At 30.4% G+C, this 17875-nt stretch overlaps 2 protein-coding genes across 6 annotated transcripts in view; one reads left to right on the top strand and one right to left on the bottom strand.

The window, feature by feature from the left end:
- The window catches only part of LOC124354986 (1-acylglycerol-3-phosphate O-acyltransferase ABHD5-like), a 34100-nt gene extending 29440 nt beyond the window's left edge, over nucleotides 1-4660 (top strand). For all 4 annotated transcript variants that reach the window (XM_046805832.1, XM_046805833.1, XM_046805834.1 and 1 more), the window contains one exon: nucleotides 958-4660. In XM_046805832.1, coding sequence (XP_046661788.1) covers nucleotides 958-1209 — 252 coding nt within the window. In that variant the 3' untranslated portion in view covers nucleotides 1210-4660. The remainder of the gene's footprint in view (nucleotides 1-957) is intronic.
- Nucleotides 4661-8917: 4257 nt separating this feature from the next.
- LOC124354985 (trafficking protein particle complex subunit 13-like) overlaps nucleotides 8918-17875 on the bottom strand; it is a 43068-nt gene continuing 34110 nt past the window's right edge. For both annotated transcript variants that reach the window (XM_046805830.1, XM_046805831.1), the window contains one exon: nucleotides 8918-9212. In XM_046805830.1, coding sequence (XP_046661786.1) covers nucleotides 9042-9212 — 171 coding nt within the window. In that variant the 3' untranslated portion in view covers nucleotides 8918-9041. The remainder of the gene's footprint in view (nucleotides 9213-17875) is intronic.

The raw sequence follows: 17875 nt of genomic DNA, 5'->3' as shown, positions 1-17875 counted from the left end.
TGTAACAACTAACGCTTTAGTTATTAGTTACAGCTTATATTTCTCTAGTTGAGTCAGATATTAAATTTGAAGTAAAGTAAGAGTAGTTGGTAATTATTTAGTTTAGTTGTACCTTATACATTGGTTGAGTCATAGATATAAACATACTATTAGTAGATGAATTATTGTTGAAGATTGAAGATAGTAGCACGCTCTCTATAGGATTTACTGACGTGTACTAACGGTGATGGCATTTGAAATTTTATTTAACAGATGTAAACCGTAATTGCGTCTATGGCTTGCTAACAGATGAAGATAGACGGGGGGGAAGTGCACGACACCGACAGCAGTGCTGTAGTGGTGTAATTTTAAGACAGCACTTACATTAAAAAGACACCTTGTAAATATAAAATAAAACTAATTGTGTCAAATGACGAAATAATATTTATGCAATTTCATACTTCTATGAAACCAATAAAACAAATAATTCTATTGAATTATTGTCAATGCCCACAAAATAAACTTGTAATAATCCCTAGAATATGTTTTTTTTTTAACTCACACGGCTCTTATTTCAATATTACTGTGAGGTTATGCTACTGAAATAGAACAAAGAATACATCAGATTCTTTATTATTTATAAGATATATTTACAATGCACACGGGCTACAACCTGTACACTGTGTATATTTTATAACTCTACAATCATGTAGGGGACGGCAGCCAGTAGGCTTCATTTGTGAGTGTGAGACCTGATGTGCAGCAGTTATGAGATGGTAGGACTGGGGAGCTGTGGTGACAGAGGCAGGGTAGAGTGAATCAGAAGATAGCTGAATCAGAACAACAGGAGTCAAGCCTCTGCCTAAAATTTGATTTTCCAGTTGAAAATAGAGAGAATTTACTTGTGTAATTTATTGCTTTTGAAGGAGTCCTGATTTGTAACAGAGTTACGAGTATGTTTTTATTTTCTATGTACAGACAATAATGGGAGCTGGGCACCATGTTTATGCAGACAAGAGTGAAGTCTTTAACGACACTATCAACGCAGTATGCCAGTTCGCTGATGAGTGCAGTGACACTGAGGACAATGTTACCAACCCCCCAGAAGAACCCCGCATCAACAAGAAGGCCAAACAGCAATCTAAAAGCAGCCGGGCGAGAATTGCGTCCAATGAACCTCCTTCCTCTGCAGTGGATCGGGTTGACCGGAAGAAAAACATCACTAGCTGAAACATCAGCTTGAAATGTCAAACTATATGTTATGCACAAACCTTTAACACGCAATGCATTATTGTTATTTGTGAATTTCTTGTATTTTCATAGTTGTTACAATTTATAATATAATTGTGATAACGCACATTTTTTGTAAGATAGTAGTAGATATTTATTTCTCGTAATTATTAAGTAAATTTTTTTTGCATGTCTGAATGAAAAATATGTAAAAATTACAATACATGTTAAGGAAGTAGGCAAGATTTGTTTGTAAGTAAAACAAAACATCACATTATGAATTTGTTATTTTGTATACCACAAGTTTATTGTAATAAAAACTAGGGGATGTAACTAAAATTGATTGAAATTTAAAATTAGTTATATGAAGAAATTACCATTGTAGAAATTGCATAAGGAATATACTAATATAGGAGTGTGGTTTTTGAATACTTTTGTTTCAAATTGATGTTTTATGGGAGAGTTTCCGTCTGATATAGAAATCTAAAATATTGATTTTTTCTGTTAAATTTCTTCTGTGTAATAGACGTAACCTGTAAATCACCTCATCGAACAATGTTGTGATAGTTGATACAGTAATATTTAGTCTAGGTTGTATGTGAACTGTAAGGTAAGAGTTAAGCAGCAATTTACTAATGAAGAAATCTTTATATTTTGTGATTTGTTTCAATTTTAATGCAAGTTAGTAATAAAGCATTCTGTATCAACTATCACAACATTGTCCAATGAGGTAAAATAAATTGATACGGTCACATTGCAACGATAAAATAGCTATAACATAAAATCATCCAAATGTCTTCAGTATGGATGAATTAAAATCATACTTGTGAAAACATTACTTCAGATGAATGTTTACCTCATAAATAAATATTAGCATGTAATTCCTATGTACCTGTCTGGTATTATTTGGTGGAAGTTTCAGTAATGCAAAAATACGGTGGTAAATTCTCTATTCATACGTACTTTTATGTAACAGAAAAGTATTCAAAACCCACACTCCTATGTTAGTATATTCCTTATGGTTGAATACAGGTCGAGTCTGTATTATACTATTATATATATATAATTGGATAAGACTATATAATATTGTATTGGCAAACATTTTCAATGTTGTATAATTGTAACAAACAAGATACAAAGTACTCAAGAGTTCAATTGGATAATACTATAAGTGTTTTTATTATAGTAGGCTGTCACAATAAAATATATATATATATAAACTTCCTTTACGTGTTATAATTAGAAGTCACACTTTTTTCTTGCCTAATTCCCATTGCTTAAGCTCTTATTTTTAACTGACATTGGAATTAGGTGTTTAAGTGCATGGTATCTTAAGCAATGGGAATTAGGCAAGAAAAGTGTGACTTCTAATTATAACACGTAAAGGAAGCAGGACTTTATAAGACATTTACCATCACTATTTGATACCAAAATATATAAGTAATAACAAATAAATGTAAATCAGCCTATGCCTATTAATTCTTAGGAATTGAGAACTTAAATATAAAAATCAGTAAAACTGCCTTAGAAACTTCCAAGTTGAAGTTATTCTTATTGGTTGAACTACCAGTGGATTTTTGGTATGTATTGTATTTTTTGTACTGGATGATGGCAAATGTCCAAAAATCCTGTTACCTTCATAATTCCTCCATCATTACAATCAATGAATAGCCAGTTATTATGAATATAATTCATTATTACAGATCAAAGTTATAATGCTGCCCAATCATGCAATTTCATGCGAGGTGCAAGAGCACATCTTTATGGCAAAGATTTCTCTATATCAATAGAAAACATGTTTTATTATTTTATAATGCTTTATTACTAATTTGCATTAAAATTGAAACAAATCACAAAATATAAAGATTTCTTCATTAGTAAATTGCTGCTTAACTCTTACCTTACCATACAATTACAGTTCACATACAACCTAGACTAAATATTACTGTATCACAACATTGTTCAATGAGTTGATTTACAGGTTATGTCTTTTTTAAATTATGTTAATTTTAAATTAATAATCAGTGTAAATAAGTAAGCGGTCATTTATATAAATAGGCATTAAAGCTGAAAGAGTATTTTTACTTAAATTTAACAAATTTAATGAAACTAAGTATTTCTTATTGTGATACCCTACTGTAATAAGAGCACAAAATAAAAATTTCAATAAACATAATCAAACACATCAGTAATAAAAAAAAAAACAGATTTCTAAGAAAAATTGGCTGTTTTGGCCATCACATACTATTTAATGTTGAATATCAGAAATTCCAATACACAGAGTCGAAATTAAATCGTCTTATCCAATTGGACTCTTGAGTACTATGTATATGTTTGTTACAATTATACAACATTGAAAATACAATTTGCCAATACAATATTATATGAGACATATTATTTATAATCACCATAGACTGTATATTAATAGTTTAATCAGTGTTTGCTTATTTTGTCTCTGTTAACAACAACTCACGAATTTGCTATGTAACAAATTATGGAAAATCTAACAATTTCAATAAATTATTTAGTTAAAAATTATAAGTTTGAAAACAGTAAAGATTTAAGATGAAATTCAAATTTCTACAATTTTTATTTCAGAATGAATTTGGTAAAACTGCCAAATCATAACCAGTTTACAAATTGTAGTTTTCGCAATTCGACTCTGTGTATTGGAATTTCTGATATTCAACAGCCAATTTTTCTTAGAAATCTGTTTTTTCATTACTGAAGTGTTTGATTATGTTTTTTATTTTGTCAGATTTTTATTTCTGTGTATTCTAGAGTGGTGGGCAATCGATTCTATAAACTATATATAATTTGTAAATAAATTTTACTATTTACCTTTGTATTAGACTTTGAATCCAAAGAGCACATTATTATTTCAATATTTTATATTTATCAATTTTAATTAATTATTTCAATTACAATATTGTATTTCCTGTTGAGTAACACATTTAACGAGTATTTTGTCTTATGTGCTCATTGGATTCAGTCTAAACTATATTCCTTATGTAAATAAAGAATTTGATTTGATTGGTTGATAAATGTTTTGAAGGTAAATAGTAAAATTTAAGTATTTTTAATAGTTGGTAGTTCAACCAATAAGAATAACTTGAACATGGAAGTCTCTAAGGCAGTTTTACCGATTTTTATATTTAAGTTCTCAATTCATAAGAATTAATAGGCATAGTGTGATTTACATTTATTTGTTATGTTTTTAAGTTTTACTGTTCAGTATTTTAAATAATTTTGTCACAGGTTAATTTAGCTGAACATCAGTGAATAAATAATGAATATTCTGTGACTTTTATGTTCCTTTGTGTCTTTCCTGTTAAATTATTATCTAGTATATGTTTATATATATATATATCTCAAAATATTCACAAAACGAGCTTATTGTGTTATTCCTTATTATGTTTCTGTTTAAAATTTAAATAAAGCTGTTACATTACATGGTTTTTTTTATTTACCTAATTTCTGTATTTCATAAGTAGTAGGTTAACTCTATGTATCTGAGGGCAGTATTTATAATTTGCCCTTGGAGCTCGTATGGCCAGCTCTACTGGCTGCCACCATTTTGTCGGAAGCACCGATTAATTTTTGCTGTATTGTTATCTCAGCTCGTATGTCCACCTGTAAAGGCCAAGATATAATATGTCCATAGCTCGTAAGGCCAGCACCACTGGCCACTAAACATAGCAGTCATTTTCTAATATTCTCTTTGTTTTATAATGAATGGTGAGTGCTGAAACCTATCGAGCAGCTTTCATTTAAAGTAATTTTTAAGTAAGCAGTAAATTTTAAATTAGCCTATAATTATTCTCTAAACATTGACTTTGCAAATAAGATGAATAACGCGTAGTGGGCCTATACACTGAGGTGATAGAAACCTAGAGGAATTTGTGCTAACTATTCTTGACTATACATAGGTATGTATTAAAAAAAGTTTTATTCCGTAAAAAAATGTAGACAGAAAAATCTAAAATAGTTCATTTCTGAGTATAAGATAACTGTAAAGGCCTACTTTATAACATTTTATTTACATATTTTTGTTAACAATATATGTATAAGAGTTAAATTTCCCAAATGTATGTTTATCTTTGTATTAGAAAGATTCATTAAAAATAATTTTAAATTATTTTTCATTTCTTCTTTAAACATTTAAAACTACTATGCAAACAGCACGGAAGTAATTGAAAAATAATTCTGATCTGGGGAGGCAAACAACAAATATGGCCACCGAGTTGTCAATGAAAGTAGTGCAGCCATCTGTACTCGCCTTATGAGTTGCGAAGACAAACTATGGTAATACTAACACGAGCTGTCTGCAATCTTGGTGTGGCCAGTGCTGCTGGCCTTTTGAGCGCAAAGGGTTAATAATGAATAGTAAAAAGAAGGAAACAAGGAAAAAATAAGGATTTTCCACATTGACTATCAGATTAAAGAATACTCTATAAAGTGTTGTACCAACCTCTCATAGAGTATAAAAAGACAAGTGTAAATAATGCAATAAATTTATTAATGAAAATTAGATACAAATGAGATAATGTAAAAAAAGCACAATTTAAATTGAAGAACTTTTTATAGTGTTGGACAAATTGTTGTGTTTTAATTCTTTCTTTTTAATATTTTGCCACCAGTGGCTTATGGGTCTTACTCAAGAAATTGTTTAGGTTTACTCATTAAGTTTTTTTGGTTATCAGGAGTTTTGAATCATGAAGCACATAAATATTTTTTGGAATATATGTTCCTTTATGATGGTATAAAAATAATGTTTGATATTAGAAAATTGTTCTGCCAAATTCTGTATAAACTCAACAAACTGTTGTATCTATTTGCTAACATTGTCATCACTGACTGTTTAACTTTCTGCTGTGCATCAAAATCAAATATAAGTGCTAATGTGTCTCCAGTTTACTTCAGAATAGTGGTTCTGCAGTGCTTGAGGTTCAAGTTGTGGAAGTATAGCTCGCAACATTGTCTATGGAGTTCCAGATATTATGTTAACCTTTTCAATTATAGGCACATGTTTCCCTATCACGTGAATGTATTTTTGAGCTAAATTTGCATATTTTATTAGTTTAATCTAAAACATTTTTTCTAGAAGACTGATATTTTTAAAATGTCTTATACTGTGTGTTCTAAATTTTATGCACACTGAAGGGATTTTGGAAACTATAAAAAAATACAGCAAAGATTAAATGGACAAAATTGTGCGTAATAACAAGACCAACAAATTAATTAGGTCAAGTTGATTATTGGTTGCATCGTTTACTCACTGTGTTCAAAAAACTGTTTTTACTCAAAATTTTCAAACTATCACAGCTCTCTTATTAGTAATCTATATTGAATTGTTTTTTACATGAAATTTGTTCCTTTTTTTATATATTATTATGAAAAGTTTATCTACATAAACAGGCAGGAGCTGTAGGGTTTGAGTCATTTTTTTAATGCAACGACCCATTTTTTACATAACCAAAAGAAAGATTTTTTTACTGATTACAAAAATACTAAATATGTTATACTTTCCTTTTGTTTTTCATCAAATAATTCATAGAAACTCGTTTTTATATGCTTGTGCGAAGGGAAATTTTATTATACTATTCGGATAGTTGGTAAACCTGACTATTTAACTGCACACATGGTTGCAATCAGCTGTATAGTAAAATGTAGAAATTATTAGACATGATCAGCCTAAAAATGACTGTTAATGACATTTTTGTAATTTTTGATTAGCCAAATAGCATGTTTGTTTCAAATTTTATCATAATTTATAGTTTTATAAAAATTGAAAATCATAATATAAAATAAGTAAATCATAATAAATAAACTGTAGTGAGGCAAAGTTTACTTTATATATATGAATTATATTCAGACTCTGTATTCCAATAAATTTCTTATGGAGATTTCTTCAACTTTAGAGGTCAGTGGGACGAAGCCCGGCTAATTTAATGACTAAATAAAAAATAATGATAGTATGTCATTTGGAATTTGAGTGTGTTTGCAAAAGTTTAGCTTGATCGAGAAATGAAAAGTGGTTCAATTTAAGCAATGATTATTGCATCATGGTGTACACAGAGAAAGAGAGAGTTTGTAAGCTTACAAGTTTGTAGGAAATTAAAGATTGGCCTCAAAGATAAGCCTGTACAACCACTTAAACCTTACTATGTATGCTATTATGTACAAATGTACTGCAAAATTTAAAGTGAAAGTAACATAACTACTGTATACAGTACTGTACTACTGTATAATAAAGTAACATGCTTGTTCACATCCGTCCGATTACTTTTTCATAATTTTGGATATGTGAAGTTTTCAAAATAATAGAAATAACACATACAAAATCAGGTTAAATGGTAATCATTGCTTCACCACAAGTAACTTTTTAATATAATACAAATATGTCTACACTCAATGAAGAGTTTATGGAAACTGACTTTTCAAGTCTGGTACACGTGGTGTCTACTTTATATTCCACAATAAAAAATACCTCGAATTCATTCTGCTATCATACATTTTGTAGCTTTTAATTTGGTTTTTCTTACTTATACTAATGTATAATGTATTATATCTTTTTGTATTTGCTCAAATTAATTTTGTATGAGGTTCATTCATCCTATATTAATGCGGATAGTTATGTCATAGTCATTTTGTAATGTTGACTCTCTCTGTGTTTTGTCATAGTCCGTTGGTAATGAATTAAAGTCCGTTGGTTCAACGTTTTCCAGCTGTTTCAGTTTTTATTTTTCAGATTTATGTCGCATGTATATATGTGCATACATACAGGGTGAGACTGACCACCAATCCACGATGTATAGGGGCTGAACCGAGAAACCTACCTTATATTATTAATGAAAAGCCCCATATTTTGACACCAAAGAATTCGGGAAAATAATTTTTAACACTCAAAATTACCCCAAATGGCACTTTTAGGGGAGTAGGCGTATAAAGAGTGGTCCAAAATGTCAATCTTGTTCGGTTTCAATGTTTTTCTTAGTGGTACCTCGTTCAAAATTTTAACAAATCCAAATTTTTTCCAAGGTTACCAAAAACAAGTACTCTTTTGAAATATATGTTACAATTGTTACTTTTCAGAACATTAAATAGTTCAAATTTAGGATATTTCAAACTTGTAAAACTTCAAGACTTTCATTAGAGCTACCAAGTTCACTTTAAAACTGAACTTTTGTGTTTAAAGTTTGACTTTATATTGGATGGTTCAGAAATGTCACCAAAAATAATAAGTTTGACGAGGTTTTTTGTTTTACAACGTTTTGAACTCCTGTCTTAATGAATCAATTTTAAAATATTTTAGTACAATAAACAAAGTCGTAACTGATACTTAAAGCCCTCTCCAATGAACAATATGACTTCTTGGGCTTACAAGGCCAGTGTCATAACTAACATCTTTCAGTTCACATTGCGTTGAAACATTGCATACATAATTAACTTCTTTAAATATTTCGGCCTTGCTGTGGATGTCGTGAGCCAATCACAAAGCTCTACCCCTTTAACTCGTCTATACAGACAACTGTTAATTATTGATAATTCCAGTAATATATTTGTTGACTAAAGATGGCTCTCCACAGCAAGACATAAATATCTTAAGAAGTTAATCATGTAAGCAATGTAATATTATGGTGTAGATCGAAAGACATACATTTTTTATGTTAGGTATAAAAATATGAGCATGAAAAATAATAAAATGTAACATCAAAATTATTTTAATCGATCATAACTAATATTTACATAAATAGAAATTAATAATTAAATTAAAAGTAGAATAATTAACACTTTATTAAAGGATAACAACAATATTTGGAATGTATGTATTATGCAGCAACTTCTGTTGAAGTTAAATGAAGCTTTGCAGGTGTCTGTTGCACCTCGACTGGACGTTGCAGGAAGTCTGTATCCTTCTGTGTTACGAATACTTGTGCGAGTTCATCGTACTCATAGGTTCTCTTTAAGAATGTGTCCACCAGCCGGATACCAGATATGTTCTGCAAACATAAAACAATTTGAATTTTGCATTGTGACACAATATTTTGTGAACTTAAATAGTTACACATCCTACTAATAGTGTCAGTTACCTATACTTCACAAATCATCCCAAAATTGTCACCAATAGGTACACTAGATTGAATTTACATTTTAGTATACAGATATATGACTACTATATGAAAATCTTTGGCTATGCAAATTAAAGTAAAATATATGAAAGCAAATGTTTTGCACAACATCTGAACCAATCCAAATTTTTTACAGTTTTTAAATTACATAAAAGTTTATCAACATAGTTTTCATGTTCCTGCAAAAGCAGTAAATATTACTAGTGCATTGATTTTTGAAGTGTTTTTCTTGCATGCATAGAGTTGTTAAAGGCTTATAAATTGTTTAAGGAGTACAAAATAGTCTAAAAAGACAGTAGTATCGATATTCAATAGTTTTACTCCAGAATTTCATTAAATATAAAAGGAGAAAATATAAATACAGAACATAGATTCCTGAGCTCCAATTATCTGACTAAGCAATTAAGATCTATTGGCATGTCAACAAATAGCATCTTCAAGTTCTGTTGCCTTTTGTATTAATTTATCCCCTTGACACCAACTGCTGTATTAATTTATCCTCTTGGCACAAACTACTAGCTTGGGAAAAGGAGTGAAAAGAAATACTGTCAAAATATGTAAGTTTTTCAATGAGTGTGTAATGTTACAGTGGTCACAAGTTCTTTTAATGGCTCGGGTAAGATAAATGTTACTGAGGAATTATGAACTGTATTTATTGATAACAGTTCTTGAAATTCCGACTTGTAGAGACTTACCTGGCCGGTTTTTAAAATCACAACAATTATTGCGCATGTACTCTTTGAATTCTTAATGCCAACAATTCTCATCAAGAATTACTGAGCAGTGCCTCTGTGTTTATCGGGCTTGCTGATAAGAGAGCAACAAAAGACAGGCAACTGGTTATTCTTCACAGCCACTAACCCTGCGAGAACCCGTAAACTGCTTAGTTATTAGACAGTCTGCTACTAGCAGACACTATTGAATTTAGTTTTATATTGCACCTGACTAGCATCTGCATATTATATTTAAACTGTCACTAATTTATCAAACTGTTTCACCTATTTAAATTTGAGTTGTTATTTATTTAACTTATTTATATATTCATATTGTATTTTTATTTCTTCCTTTGACCTTGTTCATTGTCGTAGTGTCTAATTGTTTGTTTGCTCTCTTTATATTTATAAGTGATCTATAGATTAATAATTTGTATAAAACAAAATTTAAGTACAGATTACTTTAAATGGTTAACCAAATATTGTTTTTAATGAACATAAATACGAGAGAAAGTTACAGCATAAAAAAATGGGGAAAAGGTTTGAAGGTTTGGAGATGCTTAGGAAAAACATACAATGCCATAGTAACAACCAACATTACTAAAATGGACTTACTACACTAGATTTTTGCAGACTAAGCAAATCATCCAATAGTCATTATATTGTGTCACTGAAAATTTACAACACGTTATGTCATTTAATTAATAGTTGTATAAAATATGTTTTCTGTATTAAATTTTATAATTGATTACTTAAAAAACCTTTTTATAAAATTGACGAGTTTTGTAAAATGATTTGTAATATTTAGTTCTTTCAACAAATTTGTCCGTTTTCTAATTTCCTATCTAATTTGTAACTTTTTTATCTTCTTGGTTAATTCTTTGTGCAAATTGTTTATATAGATAGGTGTTTATATATCATTTGGTGTCAATGAAAGTGTGTTGTTCGACATAGTGTAAGGCGAGGTCAAGAGCATTAGTTGCAACTAAGTGTGATACGAGTTCAGTTTGAGCGTTAACCTTCTCGCTTTCCTCTGAGTCGATCCGAGATGACGAGCCCTGCGCCATTGCTATGATGTCTTCGTCTCCATACTCCTTCCCACTGTGTGTTTGCCACTGTCGTCCACAGCAAACCATTCCTCTACACAGCTTTCTTCTGCTTTTTCACAGCCATTTACTGGTGTAAAAGTTGTTTTAACAAATTAGGCCAGAGATTCTTTTATGATTTTTTTATTGCATATTTGTTGGTGTTATTCTACGCTTCAGCTACACAGTAAATCACATTTTTAATGCAATATCTTTAAGTTTTTGAAGGATTGTCAGTTCATTTTCATCTCCTTCAAGTAAGATAAAAAGCAGCATTTTTCTGCATTTTTGCTTTATCAACCTGCAACATACCATTGTTCATAGGCTGAAGAATTGAAATAACATTTAGTGGCAGAAAAATTAATCTGATGTCCTCACAAACAAGTTTAATTTCTTCTGGGTGGGACGGTACATTGTCTATAAACAGCAGAGCACGATTAGGCAATCCATTTTCTCTATTGAATGCAGTCACTTTAGGGATAAATTGGTGATCAAACCATTCCTTGAACAAGTTGCATTCCCTCCAAGCTTTTCTTTGATTCTTATAACACACAGGAAGTACATTAATGTTAATGTTTTTGAACCCTCATGGTTTCACTGATTTGCCTATTAACATAAGTGGAAGTTTGTTTGTTGCTGAGGCACTGGTGAAAGCTAAGACAGACGTTGTTTGTTTATTTTAAATCCTGGGGCAGATTTTCTCTTCTTGAGAAGCAAGACTTTTGGTAGGCACAACCTTAAAATTAATTTTGGTTTCCTCCGCGTTATAAACTTGTTATGGCAACAATTTTGAGAATAAATAATTCCTTTAGATAATTGGCAGCTGCTTCATTGTCAGCTGAATGCTTCTCACCAGCAATAGTTAGTTGTCTAATTCCATGTCTTTTCTTCAAATGATCCAAAAAAACCGTGTAAATAAAGGATCACCATCCATAATGTTGTTTAGTTGAAGTGCCTTTTCTTTTACCAAAGGACCAGAAATAGACATTCCTTTCTGTCTCTATTGAGTGAACCACAAGAATCCTCATCAAGTTTTTCACATGAAGACCCTATAGTTTTTTTGCCGTTTTTCAAGAGTTTTTTCAACAAAACTGCTCAATTTTAACACGATTCTTTTTTTTCCGTGGCTAATTGTTGCTTTTCTGACACTATATTCGACTGATAATTTAGTAGTACTTTCTCCTTTATCCAGTCTTTTTAACACTTTTTGTTGTAAAATATACGAAGATTCAGTTTGTTTACTTGCCATATTCAATGTTTAATTTTTATATTCACGTCAAGGACTAAGAACATAATTAAAAAAGGCACAGTCACTTGGTAAAGTAACACAACACTCACAGAACAAACCTTTAGAATTAAATTTGCTATAAGTGCACACATTTCTTCAAACAACGCTTGAGTGAACACTAAAGTAAATACGACTAATGAGTCATGTGTTTAGAACGTGAGTGGCTGGCAGTCAATGAGTGAACATCTATCTCCTGTAGTGTTCCATTATCGTTTTGCATTTGAGTTTCTTACTGAATTCTATCATGAGTGTAAAGTGTGCTTCTTGTTCTGAAGAAATTATGGATAACAATTTTGTGTCCTGCACGTCAGTAAGAAAATGTAAGTTGCATTTTAATTGTGCTAAAATTGCTGAAAATACATATAAGCAAATGGGTACTAGAAGGAAAACTTATATATGTATTTTATGTAGAGATGAGCAGGATGAAGTTGAGAAATCTAAATCAATTTTGTCTGATTCTCAGTTTTATAAACTTGAAAATGTTATTGACAAGATAGTGCAAAGAAGCCTTTCAGTTCATGTAGAAAAAATGAGCAAACAAATAGATACAAAAATTTCAGAAATGCAAAAATTAATTGATTTTTGTTCAGAAAAATATGATGAAATGATTAAAAAGTCAAATGAGCTTGTGATGGCAGTTAAAGATGTAGTTCATGAAAATGAAAATTTCAAGCTAAAGAATGTTGCTCTGGAAAAACAAATATCGTTCCTTAAAACACAATGTGAGAATTTTGAACAATACAGCAAGTTGGAAAACATCCAGATAGATGGAATACCCGAAGTTAAGGGTGAAAATGTAATGAACATTGTAAATAAACTGTCTATTGCTGTGGATGAGCCGATTGTTTTAAATATGGATGTGCAGGCGGCTCATAGAATCCCGACAAAAAAGGAATCTGCTATTAGACCAATTGTAATTAGATTTAGCAATCGACAAAAGAAGGAAGCCATTCTGAATAAGGCAAAAAAGGCTGGTTTAAACACATCACATTTTGTTGAAGGGTTTCCGTTAACAAGAGTTTATGTAAATAACCACCTAACAGCATACACAAAAAATTTGCTGTTTGAAGCTAAAAAACTCAAGTTGGATAAGAAGTGTGAATATGTTTGGGTTAGCAACTGCAAAGTATTTGTAAGAAAAAGTCAAAGGCAGCCTGCTGTTCGTATTTCATCCAGCCAGGATATTGAAAAATTAAAAAAAAAGTGGAAATGTGTAATGTGCACAATTTGACTTGTATTGACATTGACTTTGTTCGGATAAGTAAATGTTAATGGATAAAAATGATAATTTGAGAATTTTTTATGTGAACATTCAGAGTGTAAGAAAACATTTTGATGACTTGCAGATATTCATTGATAGTTGCAGCATGAAATATAAGATTATTATTTTAAGTGAAGTTTGGACCTTTCCTGAAGAGACAAACAAGTTTCAGTTGTCAGGTTATGACATGATACTACAGCCCAGGATAACTGACAGCTCAGGTGGAGTGATTGCGTATGTGGACCAGAACTTGCAGTACACTTATCAGCAGCTACCACTGATAACAGCCCAGGCCGGTCAAGTTGTTCTGTCTGTGTGTCTGGGTGGCACCACTATACAAATGTCAATCTATGGGATTTATCGAGATTATAGAATAGATTTTTGGATTTTTTTAAAGAATTGGAAATTGTATTAGGTAATAAGTATGATCCTTCACTTATAGTTGGGGATATAAATCATAATTTATTGAATGAATATGATAGAAATACGATATTGTATAAAAATTTAATATCATTGTTTGGATTTAAAAGTAATATTAATGAGCCTACGAGGGTAACTACTCATAGTAGCACTTGTATTGATCATGCACTTGTGAGAAATTCTAAAAATATTGAGATTAAATGTAAAGTAGTCCATTGTAATTGTACAAGCCATTTTGGGATTGACGTGGTTTGCAATATAAAGCCAAAATGTGAATTAAGAGCACAGTGTGGTACATATGTTGATGAGATGTTATTAAGTAGACAATTATTAATTACAGATTGGTCAGATTTATTAAACTCACAGGATGTAAATAGGGCTTTGTTGATTTTTTATGATCTGTATAATGAATGTGTAAATAAAGCAACTAAACTAGTTAAGTATACAAGTAAAAATAGAAGCCGTAATCCATGGGTAACAAATGAGTTAATTGTAAAGATAAATGAAAAAAATAGATTGTACAAGTTGTGGTTGGTAAATAGGCAGGATTTTAAAATTTTTAATATTTACAGAGACTTGTCTCGAGAGATTTCCAGGGATATAAGACAGTTAAAATTAGAGTACTACTCTAGAGAAATTGAAAAAGTAAGTAAAGACTCAAAGAAATACTGGCAAGTTGTGAGGAGAATTATAAAGAAAAAACAGAAAATATCTCTTGTATTAAGATTGATGGGTCTACAGTTCAAGCATGTGATAATCCCAAACTAATTGCTAATGAGTTCAATAGATATTTCACAGAATACATTGCTTATTTGAAGCATGAAAATTTTGGTGAGGATGTAATGGTGCCCCCCAGGCTACCGGATGTAAATTGTGAAATCAGCTCAATTAACATAACACCTGCACATGTTTGTAATATTATTAGAAATATGAAAAATAAAAAATCAAGTGGTATTGATAGCATAAATATTATTACTATAAAAAAGAATATAGATATTTTTGTACCATTGTTGTATCATATTTTTAATTTGTCATTGCAGGCAGGTACTTTTCCAGCTAAACTTAAGACTGCTGTTGTTATTCCTGTGCATAAGGCAGGAGACAAACAAGAAATTTTGAACTATCGTCCAATTTCACTCTTGAGCTGTTTGTCAAAAATATTAGAGACCCATGTAAAAAACAACCTCATGGAATATTTTATGAACAATAAATTATTTTCTCAAAATCAATTTGGATTCATACCTGGAAAGGGAACTGACCTAGCTATATATCAGCATGTGAGTGAAATTACTAAAGGAATTGAAAAAAATCAGTTTATTGTTGGAGTGTATTTAGATTTGGCTCGTGCATTTGATTTTGTTGATCCATATATTTTGGTTGAAAAATTTAAAGGCTATGGTCTGAAGGGCATTCTCTTGAAATGGTTGGCTTCTTTTTCATGTAGTAGAAGGCAGGTTGTAAGGATTAATGGAACTATGAGTAATGATTGTGATTTAAAATATGGTATAGCGCAGGGAGGAGTACTTGGTCCTCTCATGTTCGTTGTATATATTAATGATCTCCTAAAATTGAGGATACATTCAAATATTTACTCATTTGCTGATGATACTGCTATTGTTTGTACAGGATGTAGTTTTGATGTGTTAAAGTTCCGATTACAAAAAGACTTAGACAGTATTAGTCATTGGTTAGCAAATAATAAGTTATTGATTAATGTAAACAAAACAAAATGTGTAAATTTTTCATATAGGAAACTTGCTTCTACAGATGTTTTAAAGTTGATATGTCATAAGCATAGCTGTGTTTATTACTGTAAATGTGATGCAATTGAGTTCGTAACCAACATTAAATACTTAGGTTTAGTAATTGATAGCAAACTGAAATGGGATTTAAACATTCAAAGCTTAAATACCAAACTAAGAAAAATAAATTATCTGTTATATTTCACAAAAAAAAATATAAAGTTAGAGTATCTAAAAATGTAGTACATATCGTTGTTTGAGTCATAATAATAATAATAATAAATTCGTTTATTTGTCGTAAAACATGTTACATGCATTGACAAAGTCTAATTCAGCTACAGACTAAGTAGCATTGTCTCTAAATAATATTTAATAAGTATAATACATAAATATTATATATATAACAATATAAGACATTAATTGTCTAGTTGATAATTATACTAGTTATATTATGAGTTTATCTTAAAACAATCATTAAAAGTCTATTTTGTTAATAGAAAAAAACTCATCAATATTATATAAAGGGTTTTTTAATAGCCATTCATAAAGTTTATTTTTATACATTTTAAGAGGGTATTTTTCTATCAAATGTTTCAATTTGTTATACACCTTCAAGCCAATTATAACATGGCTATTCAAAGATTTGCTCAGTCGACAATATTCAATTAAAATGTTATTTTTGTTTCGTGTGTTATAATTATGTGTTTGTGTATGGTTTATTAAGTCCTTATTATTTAAAATGTAAACAGATAAGTCAAACAAATATAAATTAACTATTGTAAGTATTCCTTGGTTAATGAAAACAGGTTTACAATGATCAAGATATTCAGCTTTACCAACAATTCTAACAGCTTTCTTTTGAAGCACCAGTATTTCCTGAACTCTAGCACTATTTCCCCACAGTATTAATCCGTATCTCAAAATTGACTGAAAGTATCCAAAATATGCAGTCCGAACATAATTTTCACTTATGCAGCAAGATAGACGTCTCAATAAAAAAATAATTCTAGATAATTTAGTAGACAGAAAATCAATGTGAGGTCCCCATGAAAGATTATTATCAATATGAATTCCTAAAATTTTGATTACACTACTTGATTCAAAATTAAAACTATTTTCAGGAATTGATTTTAAAGTAAACAAAATGTTTTGAGTTTTAGTTTCATTCATTAAAAACCGTTTTCTTTAAACCATATTGATGCCTTGTTTATTGTGGTGTCGGTTAATTTCTTTAGTTCATTCAGGTTATTACTACTATTGAAAAAAGTTGTGTCATCAGCGTAGAGAAGCGTATTAGCATCAACAGCCAATGTTATATCATTTATATATATATGATAAAAAGTAAGGGTCCAAGTATAGATCCCTGAGGGACACCGTACTCTATTTTGACTTCCTGTGACCAACTTCCTTTGATGTATACTTTTTGTGTTCTATTGATGAGGTATGATTTTATAAAATCAAGGGCACTTCCATGAATTCCATAATGCTTTAATTTGGCTAAAAGAGTACTGTGTTCTACACAATCAAAGGCCTTACTCAGGTCACATAAAGTGGCCTGAGCAAAGGCCTTATTTTCAAAAGTTGACAGTATATTTCGTATTAGCTTGTCAATGGCATCAATAGTGGATTTACCTCTACTGAAACCAAATTGTGACGGACTTAAAATTTTATTTTCTTCTAAATAGTCACTTATTTGGTCATAGACCAGTAGTTCTAGTAATTTAGACAAGACTGGGATGACTGAAATTGGGCGGTAGCTACTTGGATCATTATAGGGACCTTTTTTAAAGACTGGACAAATTCTGGACACCTTCAGTTGCTCCGGAAAAATACCCTGACTCATACACATATTGAAGCAAAGTGTTAGTGGCTCAACAAAAGTATAAATCAATCTCTTTAACAGATTATTGGATATATTGTAGATGTCATTACTATCTGAATTGTTTAGTCTTTTAGCTGCATCAATTGTGTCAGATGGCTTGATTGATTTAAATGATAAAAATGATGAATTAATACAATTAGCTT

The sequence above is a fragment of the Homalodisca vitripennis genome, chromosome 2, assembly GCF_021130785.1.
Source record: "Homalodisca vitripennis isolate AUS2020 chromosome 2, UT_GWSS_2.1, whole genome shotgun sequence".
Taxonomy (NCBI): Eukaryota; Metazoa; Arthropoda; class Insecta; order Hemiptera; family Cicadellidae; genus Homalodisca; species Homalodisca vitripennis.
This window is presented reverse-complemented; position numbering and strand designations above follow the sequence as displayed.